The sequence below is a fragment of the Poecilia reticulata genome, chromosome 16, assembly GCF_904066995.2.
Source record: "Poecilia reticulata chromosome 16, P_reticulata-male-v2, whole genome shotgun sequence".
Taxonomy (NCBI): domain Eukaryota; kingdom Metazoa; phylum Chordata; class Actinopteri; order Cyprinodontiformes; family Poeciliidae; genus Poecilia; species Poecilia reticulata.
Window position 1 is genome coordinate 12,139,768 of NC_088845.1, and position 27,401 is coordinate 12,167,168.

General features: G+C 36.6%; 1 protein-coding gene across 1 annotated transcript; it reads left to right on the forward strand.

The window, feature by feature from the left end:
- Positions 1-750: 750 nt before the first annotated feature.
- On the forward strand, positions 751-16,193 carry LOC103478122 (cell adhesion molecule CEACAM5-like). Its single transcript, XM_081597349.1, is given in 16 exon segments — positions 751-1,123; positions 1,489-1,767; positions 1,878-2,144; positions 2,638-2,916; positions 3,278-3,544; positions 4,470-4,569; positions 4,808-4,845; positions 5,427-5,467; positions 6,772-6,785; positions 6,941-7,104; positions 7,651-7,929; positions 8,045-8,311; positions 13,821-14,084; positions 15,101-15,379; positions 15,506-15,772; positions 16,014-16,193. Coding segments are annotated over 16 exon segments (3,288 nt in total). The 3' UTR covers positions 16,124-16,193.
- Positions 16,194-27,401: the final 11,208 nt, after the last annotated feature.

Consider the following 27,401-nt stretch of genomic DNA (forward strand, 5'->3'; position numbering starts at 1 on the left):
TCTGTATTATGACTTCAGTTTTGGTGAACTCATATTTACCAAAGCAGTTTAACACAATGTGAAGAGTTTCTTAACATGTTTGATGACAATTAAATACTGATAACACTTGTTAATGAGTACCACATTGTTCAATGTTACTTCCTTCACCTCTGTTTACCTCCCATAACTAGACAGCATACAAGCCAGGAAAGCAGAATCTGTTTGTCGGTCTTTGTGTCTGATGAAAAAACATGGAAACAGTATTTATATACTTTGCAATCCTCGGAGCCATTTCAGGTGGGATTTTATTTATTCTATGAAGAATTTTTTATTTTCAAAAATTGTATAGCTCATTAAATATGTTGACATCTAGTGCACTTTTTTAATTAGTTATAAATTAGAACTGATGACAGTTTTGGTGACATGGATTAAATTAATCCAACAATGCAGCAAAAGTTAAAGTTTTCTCTTTTTATTTATTTATTTTAAATAAAGAATTTCACCATTAGTACAAAAGAGTGTTTTTGAAATGTTTTAGATAACCTACCTTCATGACCTGGATTTATGTCTGAAAAATATAACAATTTAAATAAACTTTGTGTGACTCATATTTTCTGTCACCATCTCAGAACAATTAAATGGATTAGAAGAGTTTAAATGAGACGCCTTCTTGGAAGAAAAATGTTAATATCTACAGCTTTTGAAGCACTTCTACTGCATGAAAAAGAAAATGTGGAAATAAGTGGATTATTCCATGAACCTTAAGCAAACATGCTTTAACTGAATCTCTTTACTAATTAAAAACTGTTTCTGGCAGGTTCGTCTGCAGGAGCTGGTTTGTTACCAGATGGTCCTCTGAATGCATCAGTTGGAGGAACAGTGACATTCAGAACAAACCTTAATCCAACAACAATACCATTTCAGCTTGTGACTTGGACTTTTAGTACTGACAATGATATCATAGTCTCATTTCTTACTGTAAACATTACTGATCCAGAGTATGAAGGCAGAATAACTCTGTTTTTATCTACTGGATCTCTGGAGCTCAGGAACTTGAAACTCAGTGACAGTGGAGATTACAGAGTTCATGTTATACCTGCTGAGGATGCCGAGAAGTCTGGAGTCACCAGACTGCAGATATATGGTAAACCTGTAGTATTTTATGTTTTAAAAAATTAAATGAAATAAATGATCAGGTCCATCATTTTTTTCCATATGTTATTATATGAAACCCTGAGATGATACAAGATGAGATTTTGGCTGGACTTTGATAAATCCTTTCACACTTTTTGCTTCTAATATCTATGCATTGAAATTGTCTTCTGTGTTTTTGCTTTACACGCATAACTTTCTAGAAATGTAAATATTTTTCTCTGTTATTCAGTGGTACACAATTATACAGTCACACATAGTAATGGCATCTTTAAGTTTTTATCTCTGACTTTGAAACACTGTTTGGTTCAAATTTCCAGCGTTTCCAAATGTTTTTGTTTTCTTTTGCAACCACAGAGCCAGTCTCCAACGTCAAAGTTACCCCAGAAAGTGCAGACTTAGTTGAGCTGCACAGTTCTGTCCGTCTTTCCTGCTCTTCCTCTGGATCTTCTCTCTTCTTCCTCTGGATGAACAGCAGCTCTGAGGTCACAGTCAGTGACAGAGTCCAGATCTCTGATGACAGATCCACTCTGACTATCGTTGATGTGACCCGCTATGATCAGGGACTGTATAGCTGTCATGTGTCCAATCCTGTCAGCAATGCCAGAAGTGATCCAGTTCTCCTCTTCATCAGTTGTAAGTTATGGCACGTTTCAAGATCACTTCCTCCTAAAATTGGAAGAGAAAGCTCTTAGTTCATCACTACCATTAACAGTTTACCCATTTTGCCCTGTTTTACCACTCAGATGGCCCAGAAAACATACAGTTGAATGTCTCTCCATCAAAAGATCACTATGAAGAAGGAGCAGACATTCGTCTGACCTGTTCGGTTGAGTCTCGACCTTCTGCTGAATATCAGTGGTTTCTGGATGGAATGGTGCTGCCTGGAACTGGACCAGAGCTCAGACTGGTTAACATTCACTCAAGTCAAAGTGGAAACTACAGCTGTCAGACCTTCAACAGCAAAACGTTACGATACCAAACATCTCAACCGTCAACTGTTTCTGTACTTGGTAGGTGTGAAAGAGTATATGCACACACACACGTTCACATACACAACATATACATATAGTAAAACATCTTGAATTGTTTGCTGCATAATTATATCACTGAGGAAATAAAATACTGACAAACAAAAATTCATAAGTCATTTATTCATTCAATGTTAAGCATTTCAAGAAAACTGATGGGCCCGATGAAAGCAAATAACAAATGACAGGATTTCAATGATTCAGGCCTAAACAGTACAGATTAAAAGGAACGTTGAAAGCAATTTCAGTATGCATGACTGACTATGCATTGTGAAAACTAAATTATAATATACCAGCATTTTTAATGATGACACTCAGAAAACTGTATTACATGGGACAAACAAAAAAAGTTGTTTAATCATTTTTGCTTAGAAAAAAGGTGGGAAAAAATATTTTTATCAAGTTTATGTTTCAAATTCAATAGAGAAACAAAGCAACATGAGCTTGATTTAACTGTTTTGTTTTCCACCAACAGCATTGGTCTCCAATCTGAAAGTAACAGCACAAAGTTCAGACTTGGTTGAGTTCAACAGCTCGGCCCGTCTGTCCTGCTCCTCCCCTGGATCTTTTCTATCCTTCCTCTGGATGAACAGCAGCTCTGAGGTTTCAGCCAGTGACAGAGTTCAGATCACTGATGGAGGATCCAAGCTGACTATAGTCAATGTGACCAGATATGACCAGGGACCGTACAGCTGCCATGCATCAAATCCAGTCAGTGATGGCAGCAGTGATCTAGTAAACATCTTAATAAACTGTAGGTTATTAAACAATATATGTTCAAAACTTTGCACTTAAATAGAAACTCATCTTATTGTTTCAAAATGTTCACATCTGCCCATGTTTCATGATAATCACTTAAGCTGTGTGGATTCACTATTGATATAAAATACAAATAAGACACAAAATCGTTTATATCTTTTAGCATTAACCTTATTACTGATGTGATGTAGCATATATCTTACTTCAAGAAAAAGGTTCACCAATCAAAAAAGAACAAAAAAGTCAAAATAGATTGTTAGTTAAATTGAAAGTATTTTTCTGAGCATTGTAATTATAGTAGGTATTTAGTTCCTGAATCAACTAACACTGTTATTGTTGTTTTTCCATCTATTCAGATGGTCCAGAAAACGTACAGTTGGATACTTATCCATCAAAAGAGCATTACGAGGAAGGATCAGATGTAACCCTCACCTGTTCAGCTGAATCCAAACCTACAGCTGAATTTCTGTGGTTTCTGAACGGAGACCTGGTTGCAGATTCTGGATCAGAATTCAAACTCATCTATGTTACAAGAAATCAGACGGGAAACTACAGCTGTCAGGCCTTTAATGAGAAAACACTGAGATACCGAACATCTCAAATATCAACTGTATCTATAATAGGTAAGTGTGAAAAGGGTTTAGAAGTTAGATTAAATGAAGGCAATAAACCTAAGTTTGGAAGACCCTAATTTGAGTTCAACTTCTCTTTCCTTAATTTGTAGAGCAATTTTAAACTTTTGAACTTTGCAACTTAAACTACAGAATTATTTTTAAAATCAGATTTGCTGGAAATTTCTCTGAAGATGTTATCAATGGGCCCTACTTGGAAAAACCCACACTGTTTATACTTAGTTCATGCTTTATAATATTAGGTTGTTTGGTGTTTTATCATTATAAGTTTCACATTTTCTACGTTATTACAGACGTCCCTTGAACGCGACACAGGTGTGCAAAGCAGAGCATCGCAGACACTTTTCTCCCTTTATTTCTCTCGGTGTAGCTGAGAAAGCATGTTTTTACCTGTATTTTATCGATGTGTGTAAATGCCAGAAGGTGAGTTTTAATACACTGTGTTGTGTTGCAGTCGAGGGCACTGGTTTAATTGTTTATATATGGTGAACGTTTCTTTCCCTTAGCTCCGTTTAATTCGTCATGCTGATTCACGTTAATTAAGTTGTGGGGATAATTCAGTGTTTGGGGACAGTTGATCGAATACAGTTTCTTGATGTGTAACTTTGATGCTATGATTCAATTATGGTGCTTAATGATTGTTGAACCTAATTATTTGGTACGTGTCTTTATTGACAGTCAGACAATGTAATCATAAATCTTTTATTGGAATATCTGGGTTTCATGTTCTGTGTTAGTTCAATATGAAGTTTTAGTTGTAAAATATTTGTACAATCAATGCTTTCAATTTGATTGACTGCAGGTTTGACCCAAAATAAGTATTGTTTTAAGCTCTATGTAAGATATTTTATTTTTTAAGTTAATGTTTTTTTTGGGGGGGGGCGGGGTTTCTTCTGTTTTACTGTAGACGTTGGAGAACCTGGAGGACCATCAGGTGGCGCTATTGCTGGAATAATAATGACATGTTTGATAGTTACTTGTGGAGCTGCTGGAGGCTACTTTATTTACAAAAGAAAGTGAGTCTTTAAGTTTTTAAATTTCAACAAAACAGTAGACATAAGAACATATCTTTAGCTATGACTATAAGATTTTTGAAACTGAAATAAAAATGTCCTTTTGATTTTGTTTTTCTTAACATATTATTTCAGGAGGTTATCTTCCTATTATTTTCACGAAAAAATATATACTATGCATACCTGTTTTATTTAACTTTTTGACTATGTTCACGTTTTCTTATCTTCTTTCCATATTTAGAAAAAATGTCAACAACGAACCCCACTCCAGCAAAACAGGTTAGTTTATAAAATTGATCTTAGCTGTCCTACATTTCATTGATAGACAAACACTATTCTGATAAAATGTAATGTATTTGATTTCATGTTTTTAAAACAGAGAATTTTCTTTCTTTTTCTGAAATAGATTTAGCTGCCATCACAGATCTCTGTCCCATCTCGATGGCCTTTGCCACATGTTTTCCCTCTTTCACAACCCACTTTCCTCTCTGCCTGCTAGAACCAGCAAACCTTTAAAAATGATGGCATTGTTTCCAATATCAACTTAATGTTGTATCAGTGTAGATATCAGGAAAAAGCTGATTTAAAAGTGCTAAGTGCCTTTGCTTGTAATCTTATGCAGCGTTGATCATCCATCCTTCTTAATGATTATGGCTGGAGTACATGAACTAATGTTGGGAAAAATATTTCAACCAATAAAATGTACAGTTCTTCAAGTTTTAATAGCTTCAGCCTCAAGTTAACCTGAATTCACATTAAAGCAAAATATGCTGAGAGAATTATGAAAATATGTTTTTCTTTATAAATTGTATGGGAATAAGCCAAAGCAAATGGTTTATGTTTTGTTTGTTTCTTTTCAGGAATATATGCCATGACTCGAATATCAGCATTTTCCTTCAAGGTAACTAGCCATTAGTGATTGTTTCATACAGTTAATAATGCCTTTTTTTGACAGTCATGTCTGACCTTTGTTTTTTCTTCCACACAGCAAATCTTCAAAACATAAAACTTCATGACCAGAGGAAGGGATATATTGAGTCTTTTGTCTATATAGTTTATCATCTTAATTTTTATATGCATTAAATTTGTTTATTCTATCAGTTTATCAAATTATTTAAAAGTTTTCTTAATTACTATGATACACAAAGAAGTAAAACATAATGACATTTCAGATTGTTGGAGTAGTCAGTGAAACTACACAACATTTTACAAGAACAGGTGTGATACCGTAAAAGTAAGAACATAGGGACAACTGGATTTTGCTGACGGTAACATGGTATGTGTAAACATGATTTTGTTACTTATCTTTGAGGATCCAGTGGCCAGGGAGATGGCACCTAAACAATTATTCTCCTCTACATAAACCCAGTGGGTTCTCTCTCCCTCTTTATTGATCTTTGATTTGTAATAGATATGCATTTAGACACAAACCTATGGGAATAAACGTCATTTGGAGTGAAATATTTTCTGTCTCACCTCATCATTCCAGCAATACGTACTCTTCTGTTTCCTTAAACATTGGTTAATTATTTGCAAGTTATTACCCTCTAAGACATTCAGCAGCTTTACTTCCTCCACAGCTATTCTGAAAAAGGTCTAACTTGCTGGCATACAAAGAAGAAAACACTCTTTACTTTTTAGGCTTATTACTTCACAAAATAAGATGAAAACAGCCAGTATATATTTTATCATTCTCGGAACCATTTCAGGTGAGCTTTTACTGCTTAATATACAAGATAAAATATTTACAAACGTTGTTGTGTAAAGATCTGCAAACATGGCATTTAAGCTGTCATCATTGCCAGTTCTGTCTATATGTATGTATTTATATTTATTTATAGATTATATTATTTCTACTGCTACAAAGTTAGAAACCTACAAAATATGTATTTATGGTCAGAATATTTTGTTACACTGATACCTTATACTGGGGGAAAAACTAACCCTTTCTAAATGTTAAATCTTTAAACTGTGTTAAAGAATCTAACACAAGGAAGTGATATAGATTTTTTTTTTTTTTTTTGCATTTTTGCAACCTAGAGGTTTTAAGGGTGACAAAAATAATTATTACACTTTCAAATTATTTTTAAAAATGACAAATGGTTAACTGTATTTTCATCAACCATCGGGTGAAATTTTCCTGCTTTTGATTTGTTTTACAAACTTAAAAATAATTTATTTTCAAACCAAAACTGTGTCCTGCAGGTTTATCTGAAGGAGTAGGTGTGCTGCCAGACGGTCCTTTGAATGCATTTGTTGGTGGGAGTGTGATGCTCAGAACAAACCTGAATCCAAGTGAAGAACCATTTCTGTCTGTGAGCTGGAGTTTTGTTGAGTCGCATGTCAACCCAATAATAACCTCACTGTCCGACAGGAACGTAACTGCTCCAGAGTATGAAGGCAGGATCACTCTCTTCAGATCCACTGGATCTCTGGAGCTCAGAAATCTCAAATTAAGTGACAGTGGACAGTACACAGTTAACATTTTAACAGCTACCGGTGTGCAAGTGTCAGGACACACCAGAGTGGACATGTATGGTGAGCAGATGTTTAAACTAATAACAAATGTATTTTCTGGATTCTCTAAAGGTGTTTAAGGTTGCTATTTTTTACTTTTAGTGTCTGTAATATTTGTTTAATTTTAGAGCATATAATAGCTGTTATTTCAATATAAACAAAGTCAATACTAGTGGAAATGTGTAAAAATATGAGAGCTTTTAAGGAGATATTTTCATTATTAGGTTCCAAAGTAGACCGCAAACTATTGGTAATTAATTTACTTACTGAGATAAAACATTGATGTCAACTAATTAGTACATAATGAAATTGGTAGCCTACCTGAGATTGAAGATTGGTTTGATGACCAAACGTTACTTGAAAACATAAAAAGTAGGGATAGTTCATTTTATGCAATATAAAACTGTATAAACATTTTTAAGCCTTTCCCAGAACTCTTTCACTTTACCATATTTCCTCAGGAAATACGGTAACAATGTTCAGTTAGAAGCAAAACTACATATTTGTATAAATATAGTTTTCTTTTTTCAGTAACAGTATGTAAAACTACTGTGTTTTTATCCACAGCACGTGTTTCAAACGTTGTGGTGAAAGTGTCCTCCACAGACCTGGTTGAGTTCAGCAGCTCCGTCCAGCTCTTCTGCTCTGCATCTGGATTCTCTCCGTCTTTCCTCTGGATGAACGGCAGCTCTGAGCTTACAAATGGGGACAGAGTTCAGATCACTGACGGAGGATCCACTCTGACAGTATTCAATGTGACCAGATACGATCAAGGGATCCTGACTTGTCATGTTTTCAATTATTTCAGTCGTGATAGCAGTGATCCAGTTTACCTCTCCATCTACTGTAAGTCTCTGATTAACATGATCTTGATGTTTTCTCCAAACCTTAGCGACGGCTTTACAGTGGTGTTGTTGAAGACGATAATTTCAGAAGGTCTTGTTTTCTTTTGCGTATGCAGATGGACCAGACAGTATTTCAGTGACTGTATCTCCACATCAAGAAAAATATGAAGAAGGCTCAGATATCAACATGTTCTGCTTTGCTGAATCCAACCCTCCTGCCAATTTTCAGTGGTTTCTGAATGAAACCCTGCTATTTGTTTTGGGACCAAACCTCAGAATGACAAACATCCAGCTCAATGAGAACGGGAACTACAGCTGTCGGGCTCTTAACATCGAAACACTGCTGCACAAAATCTCTGATCCTTTTGTCATCTCTGTTGTGAGTAAGTGTGACAGACAGGTTTGTTGCATTAACTGTTAGGTGTTAAACATTTACAACCCATTTAAAGGTTGTGGATAAATATATTCATAGAAAATCAATACTTAGATGGTTATTACATCTCACTGTAAACCAAATGGCATCAAGTTTATATTTCATTATCTTAAATATAATATTTTTGAAAAGTTTTGGTATAACAACATTTGATAGTAGTAACAGAGAAATCAATAAACATTTTAAATGAGTCTCTACAGTCTGAAACTGTTAATGATTAAATTTTGTTATGTGACATGGTCTTCAAAAGCTGCATGTTAGTTACATTTGGTTAAAAATGAGATGTTTGTGTTTATCTAACCATGATAATTAGAAAGCTACCAACAAGATAATTTTAATTAATGGCTCATTAAGTATTATTTTATATTCTAATGTTCTCGGGGGGCAGATGGTAACTTAAAACACTATTCACAGAATCTTAGGTACTTTAGTTTTCTTCCCCGAAGCTTAAGAATCTAATCATCCTTGTTGATTCTGCAGACCCTTCATGACATAATTCTGTAAACATATGCATTTGTTTAGGATTTTATTCTATAACAATATTACTAATATATTTTCCAGCTTTTCATTTTGCTTCTTTAACTAACATAGTGTCCAGTATCAATGTTGGAGAGATTGTAAATGTCTTTTTTGTTGTTGTGTTGCTCATTTATGTTTTCTGTTTCACATTTTAAAGAAACTGAAGGTCTCCCTGGAGGCGCCATTGCTGGGATAGTAATCGCATGTTTGGTAGTTGCAGCTGGAGCTGCTGGAGGCTACTTTATGTATAAAAGAAAGTAAGTGTCTTCACATTTATACAAACCACTCAAAGTGTTTCTCATTTCTCAAACATGTACACATTTATACATTGATGCACAGATCGATACTCAGCTTGGGGTTAACATTAACATGTGGCAGGATGAAACATTAACATGTAGCAGGATGAGCCTGGAATCAAACCTACAACTTTCAGATCTACTGTTGCCAAATGAGCCACAAAAATGTTTTCTTTAAGGCATCAATATTAAATATGTATGAATGCATTTTAATACCTTGTTCTCTTATGCCCAAGACATGAAAACACAAATTCTACTTGGAGAAACTTGCTCTAATAAAATAAAACTACTATTATGTATTTTCGGTTGCTTACATTTTAATATCTTTTTCTCCAATATGCAGAAAAAGTGTGAGTGCAAAACCTGATGCAGGTAAATGTGGTAAGTTTCTAACTATTTCTTCATCCTGTGCATAAAATGAAATTAAGAATTTAATAATCACAAAGATTTTCATTTATTTTAACTGGTGGGAAGGCTTGATGTCTCCCGCATCAAGTGGGAGACATCAAGCTTGTGTAGACACAAATATATCATTTGTGTCTACACACAAATGATATAAATGATAAAGTGTCTATGCTTCTTTTTTTGTAGAAGAGCATATCTATGAGGATATCTCAGTCATATATAATAGAACAATCAGTATAAAAAAGTCAATCTCCCAGTAAAGGTAAGATTTAATCTTTTATTCTTTCATGTGAAAATTGTAACATGTTGGAGTCAAACAGTTTTTCCCTAAAGAATGATTACACTATTGTTTGTCATGATAATTCATTATTAAATAGTTTTAGCTTTTACAAATGCTTACACAGTTAATTATTTGTTTAATTGCAGCATAGAATCATTACTATAATCTGTTTCTGTGATTCTTTTTTTTCCCCAGAAAGTCAGAAATCTGAGAAAATTAAGAGACCATCAACCTTAAGAACCCTAAAGGAGGAAAGAAGATGTTAAAATTGTTAAACATAATCTGATACAAGTGTTCAGGTGTATATGTGTGTGTTTCTAAAGTTTACACTCATAGTTTCCACCTTTACATTGTCTTCATAAGGATTTAATTCAGGATGTGAAATAATGTATTAGTTTAGGATTTATGGTGATGAAACATGTGCTCTCCTTTCTGTTTAGTTTCTTAGTTTATTCTTCTAGTCTTTGCATTTCTCTTTTCTCTCTCACTCTTTCTGGCTAACATTAGTCATTCCACATAACTGGCTAAAAGCTAAGGGGGACCAGACCTTTCAGTCGGCAGCCCCCAGGCTGTGGAACAGTTTGCTCTTGCATCTCCATTTTGCTGATTCTGTGAAGTTTTTGAAAATGCAAATAAAATCTTTATTTTCCCAGACTTTTATGTCAGGATTTTATTGTTTCTTGTGTTTGTTTTATGCTTTGAGTTTTGTGATTTCATGTCTGTTAAAAGTGCTTTACAAATAATCTTAACTATTCATTTAAAGTATTATAAAATAAAAAAAAGTAAATTGTTGCTAATTGTTATACATTCTGAGTATCTCATTGGAATATGATGCATATTTTGTTTTTGTATGCTTAGTTAAAATGTTGCTCACATTAAGTCAGATCATAAAACCATTCTGCACATTAATTTTCTTTTCTAGAGAACTGACGTCCTTGAAATTTACTTTTGGCTTCCCAGCATCTGGGTAAATGCTGCCCTCTCCCCTCTCTAAAAGACATTTATTCTTCTCACTGCCTCTCAGAGCAAAGCGTATCATTAAAGATAAAACTGATCCCATCTATCCTGCCTTCATGCAGCAGCTACAGGTCCATTAGAACCTGAACAAACAGAACCAGGACAATTACCATCCCTCTTTTCTCACCCTCACCTTAATCTCCATAGGGAAATGTGAAATCTTACAACATAACAAGGAATCTTCATATGTAAAATACTTCCATGTGCAACAAACTCTATATCTATTAATTTTTATAAAACTATTTACCTCTTACTTTCTCAGTATTTTTTATTCTGTTATATTTAATTATACTAGGAGCAAACAGCACTTTAAATATAACTTTATTTGGTTATTCTTACAACTAAGCTTGTTGTGTATAATCACAATAAAAGTTTTTATTCTATTCTGTTGTCATACTGCTTAGAAATAAAATCATGATACTGGGCTAAGTTCATTCTGAGAACAGAAAAAAGTTTGTTTTACTTCTAGCAGTAATTCTTATCTTCTTTACAGTAAATGTTGGTCAGTCTTCCTACTATTGTTAGAATTTGTCGTTTATGACTTTACTACCAGCTTTTTATTACTTGAAAGTATTTTACCGTTTGACAAACCTGTGATTGATGAGTCGAAAGTCCCAGAAAGCTACAGGAAGGGTGCCGGAGTTGCACTCTGAAGTCATTTATATGGTAATAAACACGTTTTCTTTTTGTCATACATGCATCTTGAATATAATCAACAATAATGGACACATGTTTCCAAGAAAAAATTTAACTACATTGTTCTAATACATAATTTCAGTAATATTTATGTAGTTTGATTTGTATAACTTGCTTACTGTCAGGCCATGGTGAAATAAACACAAAATAGTGTTAATGTTTAACAAATGAATCGGAGAGAGATCAGCAATTTAACTTCCTTGTTCATTCTTGTCAATTCTTGACTGAGGACAAGAGTCTGAGGAGTGAAACAGATTCTTACTCCTGTTTTATACTAAAAGAAAGAAATGAAAACAATCATCACATTATTTGTTCTCCTTGGAGCCGTTTCAGGTGAGTTTTTACCTCTTGATCCGCAACATGAAGATATTTTCACTGTTTGTTAATGTAACAATAACTGTATTGGTCTTAAAATAAGCAGAGATCAACATTTTTTTATTACAGAGACAAGTTGTTTATTTTTTCATGTACAGTAAATAAAAACACAATCAGGTTTCTCCTTTTCATTCCTTATTTGTGGAAAACAAACAAAGAATGGAAAACTTCATGGTGAAAAGTCAAACAGTATGCTAAATTCGATGATGTTGTGAAGCCAGTTTTGATTCCTGTAGGGTTAAAGTTTCCTTTTTGCATTGGTTTGTTTAAGTCTAAAAATGAATGATACAGTTAAATCTGTGATATTTTCTATATTTGAGCTCTATTTTGAACAATTTTAGAATATTTGTGAAGACCGGATCAACTTACATCATTAGAAAAAAAGATTGTTTTTTCATATTTAGTCAAATGTTATTTATTATCCAGTTATAATCAGCACTACATGTATATATTCATTGTTTTTTTATGTAATCTGAATTATTTATTGCTTGAAGACAGTATGAAAGAGAAACAACTTCAACAGAAGCATATTTTTATTTGGATCAGCACATGATACTAAAATCAAAAAATAAAACCACTTATAACACTGTTAATTTCCTTATATTAATTAATTTTCCTTTTTACAAATTTTCACTGGTTCCATTTATACTATAAAATGTAACGTGAAGAAAAGTTTTCAGTGCTTAATAAAAATGTTTTAATTAACCAAAAACCGTCTGCTGCAGGTTTGTCTGAAGAAGATTACGAGTTCACAGATTTTCTCAGTGCATCAATTGAAGGTATTGTGACTTTAACGACAAATCTGATTCCAACACAGTTTGTAATTATGAAGTTTTGGTGAAGAGAAGACGCTTATAAAATCTTTATGAAATCTTAAGATTCTGAAATCCAAGAGCAAATCTTAACATTTCATTATTAAAACCTGAAATCATAAATTGGTGGTCATGAAAATATTTCCTGAATGTCGTGTTTATTTCTAAATAATTTATGATTCCACCTGAACATTTCCTCTTCCCTTTTCTCTCCTCTCTGTCTTCCTTCAGTTTTTATCTTGGCAAAGACAGATTTGGGTCAGAGTTTAAAAGTCATATGGTTATGCTATTAATTTAAGTAAACAAAGTAAGCACATGATACTAAAGACATGTGCTTACTAGTATTGAAACTGCAAAGCTAGTTTCAAAAGTATTGCAAAGGGTAAACTGTCATTTTAAATATATGGTTAGAAATCCAAATTGCTTGTTGCTGTTTACTGTGTCCTTGGCGAAATTTTGGCAACCAATGAATATTTTTATTTTATTTTTTTCCTTCACAGAGCCAGTGCAGGTGCTGGGAGTAACACCCCCAAGAGTGGAGTTAAATGAGTTTAGTGGTTCCTTCAATTTGCTCTGCTCCTACATTGGTAATGCTTCCAAAATTGAGTGGTTGAAAGGCAGCGCTAACAGCGCTGTGATTGTTGGCATAGGACCCAATTTGGTTTTCAACAATGTGACCCGAAACAACCATGGATCCTACAGGTGTAATGTGTCCAACTCTGTGAGTTTTGACATCAGTGAACCAGCAGAAGTCTTCATTAACTGTGAGTTTAAATCCTCATGTTAATCTAAGTTAGATTAATTATTGCATTTTTTTAAAAAAGTGTACATTTCTTTATTCTGGATATTTTTTAAAGTCTTGATTTTCACTTAGTTGGGGATTTAATCCAAAACCACATAAAAGGAGTCACATAAAAGGATGCTAGAGACAAGATGATTTTAAAGCCAAGAGTTTTCTGTTGCAAACCCTAAAAGAACCATCAGCCAGAATAATGAAAAAGTTTATTTTTATCTTTTTACACAAACTGATGTTCCTTTTATTTGGGGTTTTCTGTCCAGACGGGCCAGAGGGCATGGCACTGACCGTCTCTCCATCAGGACCGCACCACGAAGGATCGAACGTCCTTCTGACCTGTTCAGTTCAGTCCAGACCTTCTCCTGAGTTTCAGTGGTTTCTGAATGGAGATCTTCTGTCTAACACTAAACCAGACCTCAGACTGAGCAACATTCAGACAAATGAAGATGGAAACTACAGCTGTCAAGCCTTCAACAGGAAAACGGAGAAAAATCAAATGTCTGAACCTGTAGTTGTCTCCATAAATGGTAAGTTTTTAAAGGACTTGAATAATTAGTATTTCAAAAACATCCATCAAATTCAAGGTGAGCATACATAAAGGGCATTTTTAAAGGTGAAGAGAAAATTTTGTTTTTCAATCTAAAAAAAGCTACAATGTGAATATGCAGAAATCTCAGTAAGCCCAAACATGTCTTCTGTGCTCCACTTTCAAAATGTATTTTCAACAAATACTGATGTGTTGATCATTTCTAGAGTTTCTGTGCTGCCTTCATGTAATTTCCTTATTTCAAGTTTCTGAAATATAACCAAAGGTAGTGTTAAAAAAACGCATTTAGTAAATACCGTAAAACAGGAAGTGCATATCATGACTGCATTCAAAGCATTAGACCAAACTTCAACATTTAATTTTAAGGGAACAGTTTTTTCTCTATCAATTCTCTATTCTCTATCGACTAAAAGTTAAAAATTATACCAAAATAAAAGTAGTTATTAATTTGCTAAAACAATCTAAATGATTAGAGGAAGTAATAGATAAATTAGCAGCACTCCACCTTTAAAAAACTAACCTTCAGACTTTATATTTTCAAGGTTGATCAAGATAAAACTTTACCATCTTTAATCTGTAATCCAAATTATTCTCTTTCCTTTATTCTGCCACTGCAACATGATATTTGTTTCTTATTTGTTGTTTCATGTTTTCATCTTATAAAACGCTTTGAATTGCCCTGTTGCTGAAACATGCTCTATAGATAAATATTTCTAGTTGGTGTCATTCCTCTCCAAACTTCAAAACAAGAAAAATATTTAAGTTTCTCTTCTGAAACTCATTTTTGGATGAAAATTAGTTTTTTCCATAATTAATTCAAACAGTATTATGTATATTTCACATACATCCGTAGAAACAAGATGTTTCATAAATGCTAAAAAGAAAAAGAAAGAAAAAAATCACTGAATGACTATAAATACAGTCAATCGTTTTTTTTGCTTTAGGTCAGTTGTATAATAGCGACGTTAAACATTATTTTCCTGTTTTGACCCACAGCACGCGTCTCCAGTGTTAAGGTGGCATCAGATCCCACAGACCTGGTCGAGTTTAAAAGCTCTGTCCGTCTGTCCTGCTCTGCATCTGGGTTTTCTCCTCATTACTTCTGGATGAGCAACGGGTCTGAGGTGACGGCCAGCGACAGAGTTCAGATCACTGGTGGAGGATCCACCCTGACGATCGCCAGCGTGTCCCGGCCTGATCTAAACCTACTCAGGTGTCACGCGTTCAACTTCTTCAGTGAGGAATTCAGTGATCCAGTTAACATCTCAATCTTTTGTAAGTTTTTATCACGGCAATTTACAACTATGCATGTATGTTTAAAGCTTCACCAAGGCTGTATTTTGCTTTGTACAGCTTCATTTGTAAAGCTTTATTTTTCATCACTTATTTCAAACATCACAGATGGACCAGATCTGGTCAAACTGACCGTCGTTCCATCTCAGGACAACTATAAGGAAGGCTCGGACATCACGTTGAGCTGCTCTGCTGTTTCCAATCCTCCTGCAGAGTTTCAGTGGTTTATTAATGAATACCTGCTGTCTTATTCTGGACCACAACTCAGATTGATCGATGTTGAAGTAAATCAGACAGGAAACTACAGCTGCCGGGCCTTCAATAGCAAAACTCTGCTTTATCAAACATCTCAGTTGTCTTTCATCTCTGTAGAGGGTGAGTATTAAAGAAAAGGTCTGCTACAGTCATTAAGTTGATTATATTCATCTAATAAATCAAGTATTTAGTTTACCGACTTCCAACTCAATGTTTTATAATTGTTGTATTAAAATTTAAAGTTCTGACTTAAAAGGAGTTAGATCCTTAAACATTTTACAAAAACTTGTTCATGAAAATGTCGCTGTCGATGATTTTACATGGTGGTCTCTTTTTGTCCCTTTTATATTGGATCATGTAGAGTCTGGAGGTCTGTCAGCCGGAGCCATTGCTGGAATTGTGATCGCATGTCTAGTAGTTTTGGTTGCAGTTGTTGCTGGTGTAATCTATTTCCTTTATAGAAGAAAGTGAGTGTTTTGATGTGACACACTGCTTTTTTTCTAATCATACAAACAGACAAATAGCAATCATCCAACTTAAATTATCCCTCACTTTTATTTTCTTTCCAACATTTAGAAAAACAGTCAGACCCAAACCTCAAAAAGGTAAGTATGGATATACTTTGTCTATAATATCACACAACTTTTTAAAAAAATGGGATAAAAAGTAAATCACATCACTTACTGTAAACAGAGTGCAGAAACTTGATTTAAATTGAAATTAAATATCATTTGTTCGGATAGCTCTAAAACCTAGAAACCACAACCATACTTTCCAGACTGTTGAGCAAAGATGAAGCAGCACCTTCACTTTGAAAAGGAAAAAAATTACATATATAGGTATCATTTATATAATCGCACTGGAACTGCCTGTCAGCTGTGAGGTGAATGTATTCTGTATTTGTGTGTGTCAGGTTTTTTATTATAATTATAACCATTTGTCTTTCATATCCCCTGTTCTCTTTATTGTTAAAACAAATCTGGGTAAAAACATCATCTTTTATCTGTGTGTCAGTGGGGGTGGGCGTACATCCTTAACAAAAAAGTCATTTGTTAGTTTATCTTAGTTTATTTAGCAGTTGGTGCTGTTTCCATAAGCTAAATGTGGCTGTGCAGTGAAGCTAGCTAAAAATGAGCAAAGAGACTTTCAAACAGTTACATTTTAATGAAAGGTTTGGCAAAAGTAGCAAAATGTAGTAACTTCACCGTTTGCTCCTCTGGATGTCACAGAAAAAAAACCTGAGCCTAGGAATCAGCAGCAGCAATCACATCAAATGGGTAGGCTTTGTTTTTCTTTTTTATTATTCAGTATAAACTGTAAGAAATAGGCAATGTAAGCATATATTTAAGCGTGTGTGCCTGTTGGGTCTTGTGTGTGTCAGATGTATTGTTTTTGTGTAACATGCACATCATCGCACTGTCACAGGAACTGCCTGTCAGCTGTGTGGTGCTTGTATCCTGTATTTGTGTGTGTTGGGTCCATTGTCCTGGTGTATGATGCACTTTAAAGATGTGGTTGTTTTCTTGTTGGTCAGATGTGATGGTGTTTTTTTTCTGAATGCCATCCTGGAGGCATCCCTGGCCTCAAACACCCTTCATCAGTCTTTCACGCTCACAAACATGTCTTTGCTCCTGAACTATTGATGTCCTCTTCATCACACAGCAGTCTAGACCTTCAAGAGACAAGGAGTCTGTCAATAAGCTCCTTGTTTACTTCTGTTTATTTAGCAGCTGGTGCTTTTTCCATAAGCTAAATGTGAGAGTGAAACTAGCTAAACATAATTAAACACACTTTCAAACAGTTTTCTCGTTGAAACATTTGTCAAATCGAGTAGAATTGAAGCAAATGTCACTTCACCTTCTCCTTCTCTAGACGTCACAGACAGAAGACCTGAGCCTAGGAACCGGCAAGGGGAACGCTCACATCAAATGGGTAGGCTTTGTTTTTCTTTATGTACAACTAGGTACATAGTCTAGTTGTACATAACCTACAACTAGGTTATGTATACCTACATAACCTAGTTGTAATAAATAGGTTATGTAGACATGTAAATGTGTTTGCCTCCATCTCATTGTGTTCATTGGGTCTTGTGTGGGTCAGATGCATTGCTTGTGTGCATCATGTGTGGACACCACACATGATGCACACAAGCATCATGCGTGCATCATGTTCGTTCATTGGCCTGATAGAAATTATACCAGAGGAATCCAAGTGAAGGGAAGAAAGCCCAGACTGTGTGCATGGAACATGGGGTCTGTATTTGTGTGGGTCAGGTGTATTGTGCAGATTTTGTGCGCCATGTGTATAATGCACTTTAGAGATGCTGTTGTTTTCATGTTGGTCAGATGTGATGGTATTTTTTGTGCAATGTTTTCCAATGATGTCCTGTAGGTGGCATCGCCTACAGACTTCCTGACTTTTGTTTTAGTTTTGAGTAAAATTTTCATCTCGTTCTTGAGCTACTCCTGTCCTCTTCATCAAGCAGCAGTCCAGCCTTTCAAAGCTGAAGGAGCTCTCTCTCGTCCTAACCAACTAATTTCAAAAATGTAATTGGTTATACTTTTGTTTATTTAGTGGCTGGTGCATTTTCTATAAGATAAATGTGACTGTGCGAAGACGCTAGCTAAAAGTGAGTAAACATAATTTTAAACAATTAGATCTCATCGAAATTTTTGCCAGAAACAAGTAGAAATGAAGCAGCTGGTTTGGGGAATGCAGGCGGAAATTAGCACTTAGAGCTTTAACCTGATACAGTGAATCTCTCCTCTTGTGGTTGATGTGTGCTGTCCCTGTTTTAAATAAAATAAATCATACCCCTACTCACTTTACTTTCTCATCCTCTAGCTGTCACAGACAGAAGACCTCAGCCTGGGAACCGGCGGTTTGAGAGTTCACGTCAAACAGGTAGGTTTTGTTTGCCTTTTTCATTATATACTGTAAGTTGTAAGAAATAGGCTGTAGATATATGTCTGTGTGTGTGTGTGTGTTTGTGTCTGCATAATATTGTGTTCATTGGGGACTTGTGTGGACCAGATGGGTTGTTTTTGTGTGCCATGCACATCATGCTCACATATCTGTGTAGGTCAGGAACTGACCATCACATGTGTGGTGCATGTTGGCCTTTATGTGTTTGGGTCAGGTCCACTGTGTTGGTTCTATGTGCCTCATAGAATTACATTAAAAAGTGTTAAATTTTGAGATGTTCAGGACACATTCCCTGAAATGTTCATAAACAGAAATGAGTACTGAAAAAACTCCAAACTACTGAAATATAAAATTCAAAGCATTTTAGTTAAACATTATGCGTTTAAACTTTGCAACTAAAAACATGTCTGGGAGCTCAGTCATCTTCCAATATTGATCACAGATTGAAGAAAATATTGTTTCATATCAATGTAATAAACAGGTTTTTGTTTTCACTGTTATTTTTCCTTTAAACATTTAAGCATCTAATTTGTTAATAGTTTATTCACCACTTTGAAAAAGTTTTTTTCCTACAGTGAAATGTTTTAAAAAGATTAAAACCTGAATAATTAAAATGGTTTTTATTTTCCTCAGAACATGAACATGTGTACGAGACAATGTCACAGATTTACGAAGATGCGATATAAAATCAGCTTTCTGCTTTAAAAGGTCAGTTAATTTTTGTTAAGCAATCAATTTGTAATAATAACATGGATCATAAAGTTAACCATTGTATTACAATTTTTTTTCCTTTATACTTTTCTTTGTTCTTTAGGTTATAATAAAAAGAAGAATAATGAAACTACACAACCAGTTGGAAGAAGGGGAAAGACTCTGATTGTCTTACATTTTAATTAAGTTATTTTTATATTGTATGTTTACTGTTTGTTTTTTCTTTTACTTTTTTTCTGCTGTTATTTAATAGATTAACAAAGACAAATAAAATTTACACACCATAAAAAATCTGCCAATAATGTCTATAAATAGATAAGCTATTGTGTTTGAAATCTGCAACAATAAAAACATTTCATAAGCCTTTAATAAATCTTAAGTCTGACAACAATACCCTGGCTCATGGTGGTGATGGGGCGACCATCAGTTTTTATGACCTCTCTATTCAGTTCCATATATATTAATAGTATTAATACTCCCTCATTAGAGTACAGATTGCTTATATTCACAGAGCTTTTATTTTAAAACATATGGGCTTTGGCTCAGCCTCCAAAAGCATCGAATCATCTCCCTCTAGTGGTTAAAATCCGCATGACACTCAATTAGACACTTCCACGCTCGACAGAAGTTTGAAAAGATGCCAGGTGTGTGTGGGAGTGGAGAATAGATGTTAATTAGTTTTTCTCATAATTAAGATAATGTTTTCATGGACTTTATGGAACATCTGTTTCTTGATGAATGTTCAAGCTCTGGATCACGCAGTTTTAGATATCGAACCAGAAATAATCACAGAGAGAAAATTATACAGTTTATTACAACACCTTACCCATTAACCATCTCTGGTGGAGTTATATATGTTCTTATGTAGATAATGCTGTAACACAGCAGTTGGAGTAATACACTTCCTACTCACTTTTAATTTTATATTTAAAAAATGTACTAAAGTCAATCAAGCAGCAAATAATTGATTACATACTTTGTTGAAGCACCTTTGGTTTCAACTGGTGGTTGTGTTTATTTGTTTAAGTAGCTATTTATCTTTTGCTTTTCCTGTTCCTCTAATAAAGTGGATAGTCTGTTATCTGCAGTGTAAGTTTGAATATTGTTGTTTTATTGATTTTATAGACAAAAGTCAAGTGAACACTTCTGAGATATTGAACTATTTATTAAGCAAAAAAGAGAACCGAGTCATTTGTTCCTGAAAGAATGAAACTTTAATAACGGTTTGGTAAATGTACGTCATTGGTAAAACATTTCAGTGCATTTTACTGTTTCAAGGTTAATTTTCCTTTAGATTTCTGAAAGTAACAGCAACAGAACTAAAAATATAAGTTTGAAAAGTAAAGATTTACAAAGAAACCTCATTTATAATAATCATTCTCATTACAGCAGCATTTTAATTTGATCTGATCAGACTGTAAATCAGAAAAAAGTTGGTGTGCACATTCCCAGCTGGAGTTTTTCCAAATGTGATGCAATAAAACGTAAACCCAGCTTGGTTATTATGCTTCCAGCAGCATGAGTAGCTTTGATGTGTGGCTGCGCCATGTGGCTGCTTCTGAAATAAACAGATGCAACATGAACTGCACAGTTAAACACATGCAGGAGGTTAATGCAGAGAGATGATGTGAATTGTTGAAAAGATAAATCTATATATGTGAGAAGAGTTAGAAGATATTATTTATTTTCCAGTTGGCGAAAATGTTCAGCAACTTCTAAAGTGGCAAAGACAAAAATACATTTTTAAATTTAATTCACAGATTGCAAATCGAATCCAAATATTTTATTTTTATTTGTTTTAAAACTCATTCTCTTTGCTACTGGATCTAAATTTACAGTTAAATCTGTGATTGGGTTGTAAAATCTGTTAGCAGGAAGGCAAAAGGCATTTGAAGGGAAACTTGGTTCAACTTTACCTCCATTTTTTAACACACTTTTGTCTGAGGATGAGCAAAAATATATTTCTGATAAACTCTTGACCTCAAGACTCTAAGGTAAAACTTCTCACTAATACACAATTTCTAATAAATAATTTGAAGTGTCTCCATCAGTCTGTCCTGCTCTTGTTCTGCTTCGTCTTTCTTTTGGATCAAAAGAAAGATTTCAGATCACTGATAGTCTCATTATGTTTACTGTGACCCAATATGACCAGAGCGACCCGGTTATCTAAAGTGCTGGTTCGAATATGATGTCAGTAATATCCAGTGGTGGGAAGTAACGAAGTACAAGGACTTCGTTACTGTACTTAAGTACAATTTTCGTGTATCTGTACTTTACTTAAGTAGATTTAATAATGGATACTTTCTACTTTTACTCCACTACATTTTACAGTAAGTATCTGTACTTCACTACATTTCTACAAAACTGTCGCGTTACTCGTTACATCCAAGTCGCGTTGCTCTTTTTTTCCGTTAAAATGTGAAGTTCAGGGACTTAAGGTGGCGCCGTAAAATCCGAGCAATAACGTGACTTATGTGTCTGTTGTCACCCATCGCCTCCACCTTTACTCGCACGCGAAGCTCCAGACATGCCAGTGGTTTCCTCTGAGCGAGTCTAATCATCAGTAATATAATAGCGCTGCATAAATTGATATGGCGACATGTAAAATCAGCAGCGCTTCGCTTTCACAGACAGTGGGGACTTCGTCCAACTTTTAGCGTCACTTGGAAGGAAAACTTAAAGAAAGGTAAGATCTGTGGACGTGATGCTAGCAAAGCTAGCTGTACTGACGTAGACACACATGTTGCATCTGCGATGAAAAAAAGTTGTCACTCATGCGCTGAATTATTGTGTGGAGGTGTTGACTGAGGTGTTGCAAATATGGGACAACGCTGGTACATTCAGGAACGATCCGATTCTTCTGGACGGATCTTTACTGATTGCATTTATTTAAGCTCTAAGTACTTAATAACTAGTTTTTTATGGGAATGTGGATCTTTCAGATCAATTTGAGAAGCAATTTTGATAAGTAAAAGTTTATTTTTTTGTGTCACGTAGCGCGGGGTGCTGGTCTTGACTTGGTCTTGGGTCGGTGACCTTGACCAGTGGCGCAACTACACATTATTCAGGTGGATGCGAAAACATAGATCGGCGCGCCCCCTCCCCCCGACCGAGGGAAGGAAGTCAGGGTGAAGGAGCGACGCTCACTCACGCTCACTGACATTTGCTCTATGCCTGTTAGGAGATGGAACCCAAATAACAAATAAAAATGGGTAGGCGGTAAGTGGAGGGGCCAATGGTTCCCTGGCCCCTCCTGTTAAGCTGCTCAAATCACTGCCAGTTCAGACTTGCGGGAATAATGCATTTAGTGGCCACAGATTAATTTTTTTTTTCATAGCGCATGCTCACTGCGTGCTATTTTTACCCTTAGCAACAGTTGCCATGCTGCTGACAATGATGTCATCAGCATGACTTCAAATGATGTATGTGTCATGAGGCCCTTCTGAGGATGACTTTATGATGTCATAGAGTCCATGACATCACCAACTGATCAGTTAATTCTCTGATCAGTTACCACAAATCAGTTAACAAGTCAGTCAACTCGAGATTCATTTGGACGTTTTAGCTCAGCACAATAAAGATGAACGGCGAAAGCCCACAGAGAGAAATGGATGTGAAACCCAAGGTTTCTTTTTGGACGAAAGTGAAAAAGACATTGTCCAGCAAAGTTCATCCTGGTCAAAGAAGCCCAGATTACAAAAAGAGAAACTTTCTCAGTGAACTTTTGTGGAAAGTGATTGAAAAGGCTGCAGATGGACCAACTCTGCATCTTGTCCGACAAGTCTTTGAGGAACAACATAGCAAAATTTTGATCTTGCTTTTGAGAAAAACTGGAGATATAAATGTGAACGTACTCTCGGAGGTTTCAGAAGAGCTTGGTGAAAGGATTTTCCAGAGTCTTGCGAGAGATGCATTCCACTTTGCCAGTGGACTGCATTTAATCGCACTACTGGAACACCCAGAAGGACACCAAGTCATCGTGGAAAAATTCAAAAAGCACCTGGAGAATCCTGTTCCTCCAAAGAAAGTGTTAGCGTCTACCAAAAGAAAGATCCGAAAGACTTTTTTTCCAACTGAAGACTTGTACGCAGATGAAAACTGCCTGAGTGAAGATTATACTCAGGGAACCATGGACCCTGAACAATTTTTGAGGGACGCAAACAGGATGGGATTCAGACATGGAACAGAAGAAGAAAGGAGAGTTATGGTTCAAAATATTCTTTGGAGATTGATTTACAAGTCCAGTTACAGATCTAGCTATGGGCATTACAAAAGGAAGGACACCGAACCGGTCCAGAGAAAGCTTGCTCCAAAAATATGGAAAGAAGTCAAGGATATAGATTTTGTCTTTTATGACAAAATGGAAAAAAAAGCCTGCAGAGACATCCTGCAACTTCTCTGGGGCAATGAAGACGCAGTTAGAGAACTGCTCTTCAAAATGATCAAAAGCAACAACCCACTAGTGATTTACAAGGTTGTGGAATGCTTTAAAAGAACCCTTGCACGACCACGAAAAATCAATCTCAAAGACACCTTTCTTCAAAAGGCATGGGGCCTCATCAAAAAGGCTGCGGATTGTGGAGACAATCCAGACGAAGAAGAGAGGCAAGAGCCCACCAAGAGTGTATCAAATGTTGTGTTTAATCCACACTTAGCTGGGTCTCTAAATTTGGTCAACTCAGAGGTTGGTACTGACTTGGAGGAGTCAGGGCCGAACTCAGAGTCAGGGCCCGCCTCAGAGTTAGGACCCGTCCCCGAGTCAGGACCCGTCTCCGAGACAGGATCCGCCTCAGAGTCTGGACCCGCCTCAGTGTTAGGACTCGCCTCAGCGTTAGGACCCGCCTCAGCGTCAGGACCCGCCTCAGAGTCAGGACCCGCCTCAGAGTCAGGACCCGTCCCCGAGTCAGGAACCGTCCCGGTCTCCGAGTCAGGATCTGCCTCAGCGTCAGGACCCGCCTCAGCGTCAGGACCAGCCTCAGTGTCAGGACCCGCCTCAGAGTCAGGACCAGCCTCAGTGTCAGGACCCGCCTTAGAGTCAGGGCCTGTCACCGAGTCAGGACAGAACTCTGAGACGGGACCGACCTCTGAGACGGGACCTGCCTCTGAGACGGGACCTGCCTCTGAGACGGGACCTGCCTCTGAGACGGGACCTGCCTCTGAGATGGGACCTGCCTCTGAGATGGGACCCATCTCCGAGTCAGGACCCGTCCCCGGACCCGTCTCCGAGTCAGGACCCGCCTCAGAGTCAGGACCCGCCTCAGCGTCAGGACCGACCTCTGAGACGGGACCGACCTCTGAGACGGGACCGGCCTCTGAGACGGGACCTGCCTCTGAGACGGGACCTGCCTCTGAGACGGGACCCGCCTCTGAGTCGGGACCCGTCCCCGAGACGGGACTGACTTCTGAGACGGGACCGGCCTCTGAGACGGGACCAGCCTCTGAGACGGGACCGGCCTCTGAGACGGGACCTGCCTCTGAGACGGGACCTGCCTCAGAGTCGGGACCTGCCTCAGAGTCGGGACCTGCCTCAGAGTTATGACCTGTCTCTGAGTCAGGACCTGTCTCCGACTCACAACAGACCTCTGAGTCCTCATGCCTAATCTCACCAACGTAGTGACACCTTGTCAGAAGTGTCAAAACTGTTCCTCAGCAGAACTTCGCAACTTACCAGAGCGGATGATTATGGCCTTAAAGATTGCTTGCAAGTTTTCAATCTGAGAATACCGGAAACCTTTAGTCATCCGTTGTTACAGTGAGAGCAATATGGGTAGATTGACCTGAAGAATCAGAATTGGAGGCCGAGGGAACGATGGACCACTGGGAGCCTAGACGGGGTTCGAAGAAGAAGGAGAGAAGGTGGGGGGCTGACATATCGATAGAGAGGTGGGGGGTGGGGGAAGCGAAGGATTGAACGAAGGAGAGACATTGAGGGGGGGCTAGTGTACCATGAGAGGAACACTAGCCCCCCCTCAATGTAGAGGTAGATGTGAGGGGTCAAAGAGGGTGGGGCCGGTCTAGCGTACCGTTGAGTGCTGGGGGGGTGGACGGATGGCAAATTGCAAGAAGGGGGAGGAGGTTTGGCTGTAGAAGGAGGGGGCAAAGGAGAGACATTGGGGGGGTTAGTGTACCATGAAGGTACACTAGCCCCCCCTCAATGTAGAGGTAGATGTGAGTGGTCAAATCGGGTGGGGCCGGTCTAGCGTACCGTTGAGTGCTGGGGGGCGGATGAACGGCAAATTGCAAGAAGGGGGAGGAGGTTTGGCTGTAGAAGGAGGGGGCGAAGGAGAGGCATTGGGGGGGCTAGTGTACCATGAAGGTACACTAGCCCCCCCTCAATGTAGAGGTAGATGTTAGGGGTCGAAGAGGGTAGGGCCAGTCTAGCAAACCATTAAGTGCTGGGGGGGGCAGACGGACGGCGAATTGCATGAAGGGGGAGGAGGTCTGGCTGTATGTAGAAAGAGGGGGGCGATGCAGAGACATTCGGGGGGCTAGTGTACCATGAGAGGTACTCTAGCCCGCCCTCAATGTAGAGGTAGATGTGAGGGGTCAAAGAGGGTGGGGCCGGTCTAGCGTACCATTGAGTGCTGGGGGGGGCGGATGGACGGCAAATTGCAAGAAGGGGGAGGAGGTTTGGCTGTAGAAGGAGGGGGGTGAAGGAGAGAATTAATCCCCCCGATCCACCTATAAATGCTATTTTATTTATATAATTAGGGCTAATGTAAACAAAAATTTTAGTAATCGCGTAATCTATCGATTATTCTTACGATTAATCGAGTAATCATATAAAAAAAACTGACAAAATAAAGTATTGGTAAATCTGGCATAACAGCAGTGTTACTATCAGATATCAATATCAGTCCAATTTTTTATTTTTGAGCTTCCCTAACAGATACATTTTTGTTGTTTAGAAAACTAACCTGTAATAATAACTCGTTTTCTAAGTTAATCTGAGAAAAAGTCATACAAAAATCTAAAATTAATTTCAATTTAATAAAAAGAGGCAGGCTCACAAATACGCTTATTAAAAATATCTATGATCCAGCTTTTACTTTATGTACTCAGTCATAAACTGGTAGATGAACTCTCACGTTGCTCCATACATGTCAAGCTTTGAGTTTGAGAATATGGGAAATGTCACCTGAAGTGGTGGTGGGCCATAATTTAACAGTTTGTTTATGTTAAATTATGGGGGGAAAAACTGTTAAATTATAGAAAAATTCTGCTGAAATTCCATAAAAAACGAGAAAGTGTACTGGCAGAAATTACCAGGACATTTCCCTGGTTTTTTATGGAAAACTTTGAAATAAAATACTGTTAAATTATGGGGAAACTTCTGATGGAAATTCTGTAAAAAAAAAACACTGACAATATCATGGCAGAGAATTACCAGGACATTTTCTGTATTTTTTATTTTTATTTATTTTTTTCAGAATTTCCATCAAAAAATTTTCCATAATTTAACAGTTTTTATGTCAAATTTACCAATATTTTGTTAACCCAAAACTGAAATTCTCTTTTTACTCTGTCATTTGTGATGCATTCACAGACTTTTTTAAAAAACCTTGGACATTTCCAAATACTTTTGTCCTCCAAACCATTGAAGTCTATACAATATGTTAATTATAGTGTAAAATATATTAAAGTTAATGTATTTAATATATTCTTAACATAATTTTGAAACAAAATTAAATTCTAAGTCCACAGGAAATGTAGTTGTAGAACACAAAACACTTAGTTTGAAAGTAGCTCATGCAAAGTGATGTAAAAATGAAACCATTCTACAATCAATTTGCAGACTTTATTTTGCAATTTAAGACCATAAATTGACATGTCATCTAGTCTTTATAACTAACCTTTACTATTATATATTAAGAGCTAAACATATTCTTGAGCTTGCTAATGTTTATCTTCTGTACATCACAACTAATTTATTGCATTTTACTATACAAATTTTCAACATATAAATTAAATGTAAAGCAATTTTGACTCTAGTCTTTGAAGTCAAATAAACAGTTTTAAGTTATTACTATAAGATGGAACATAAAAAATCTGCTTTTGAACATGAAAATCATAGTTGTAAACAGGATCAACATACTTCAAAATAAATGCTGAA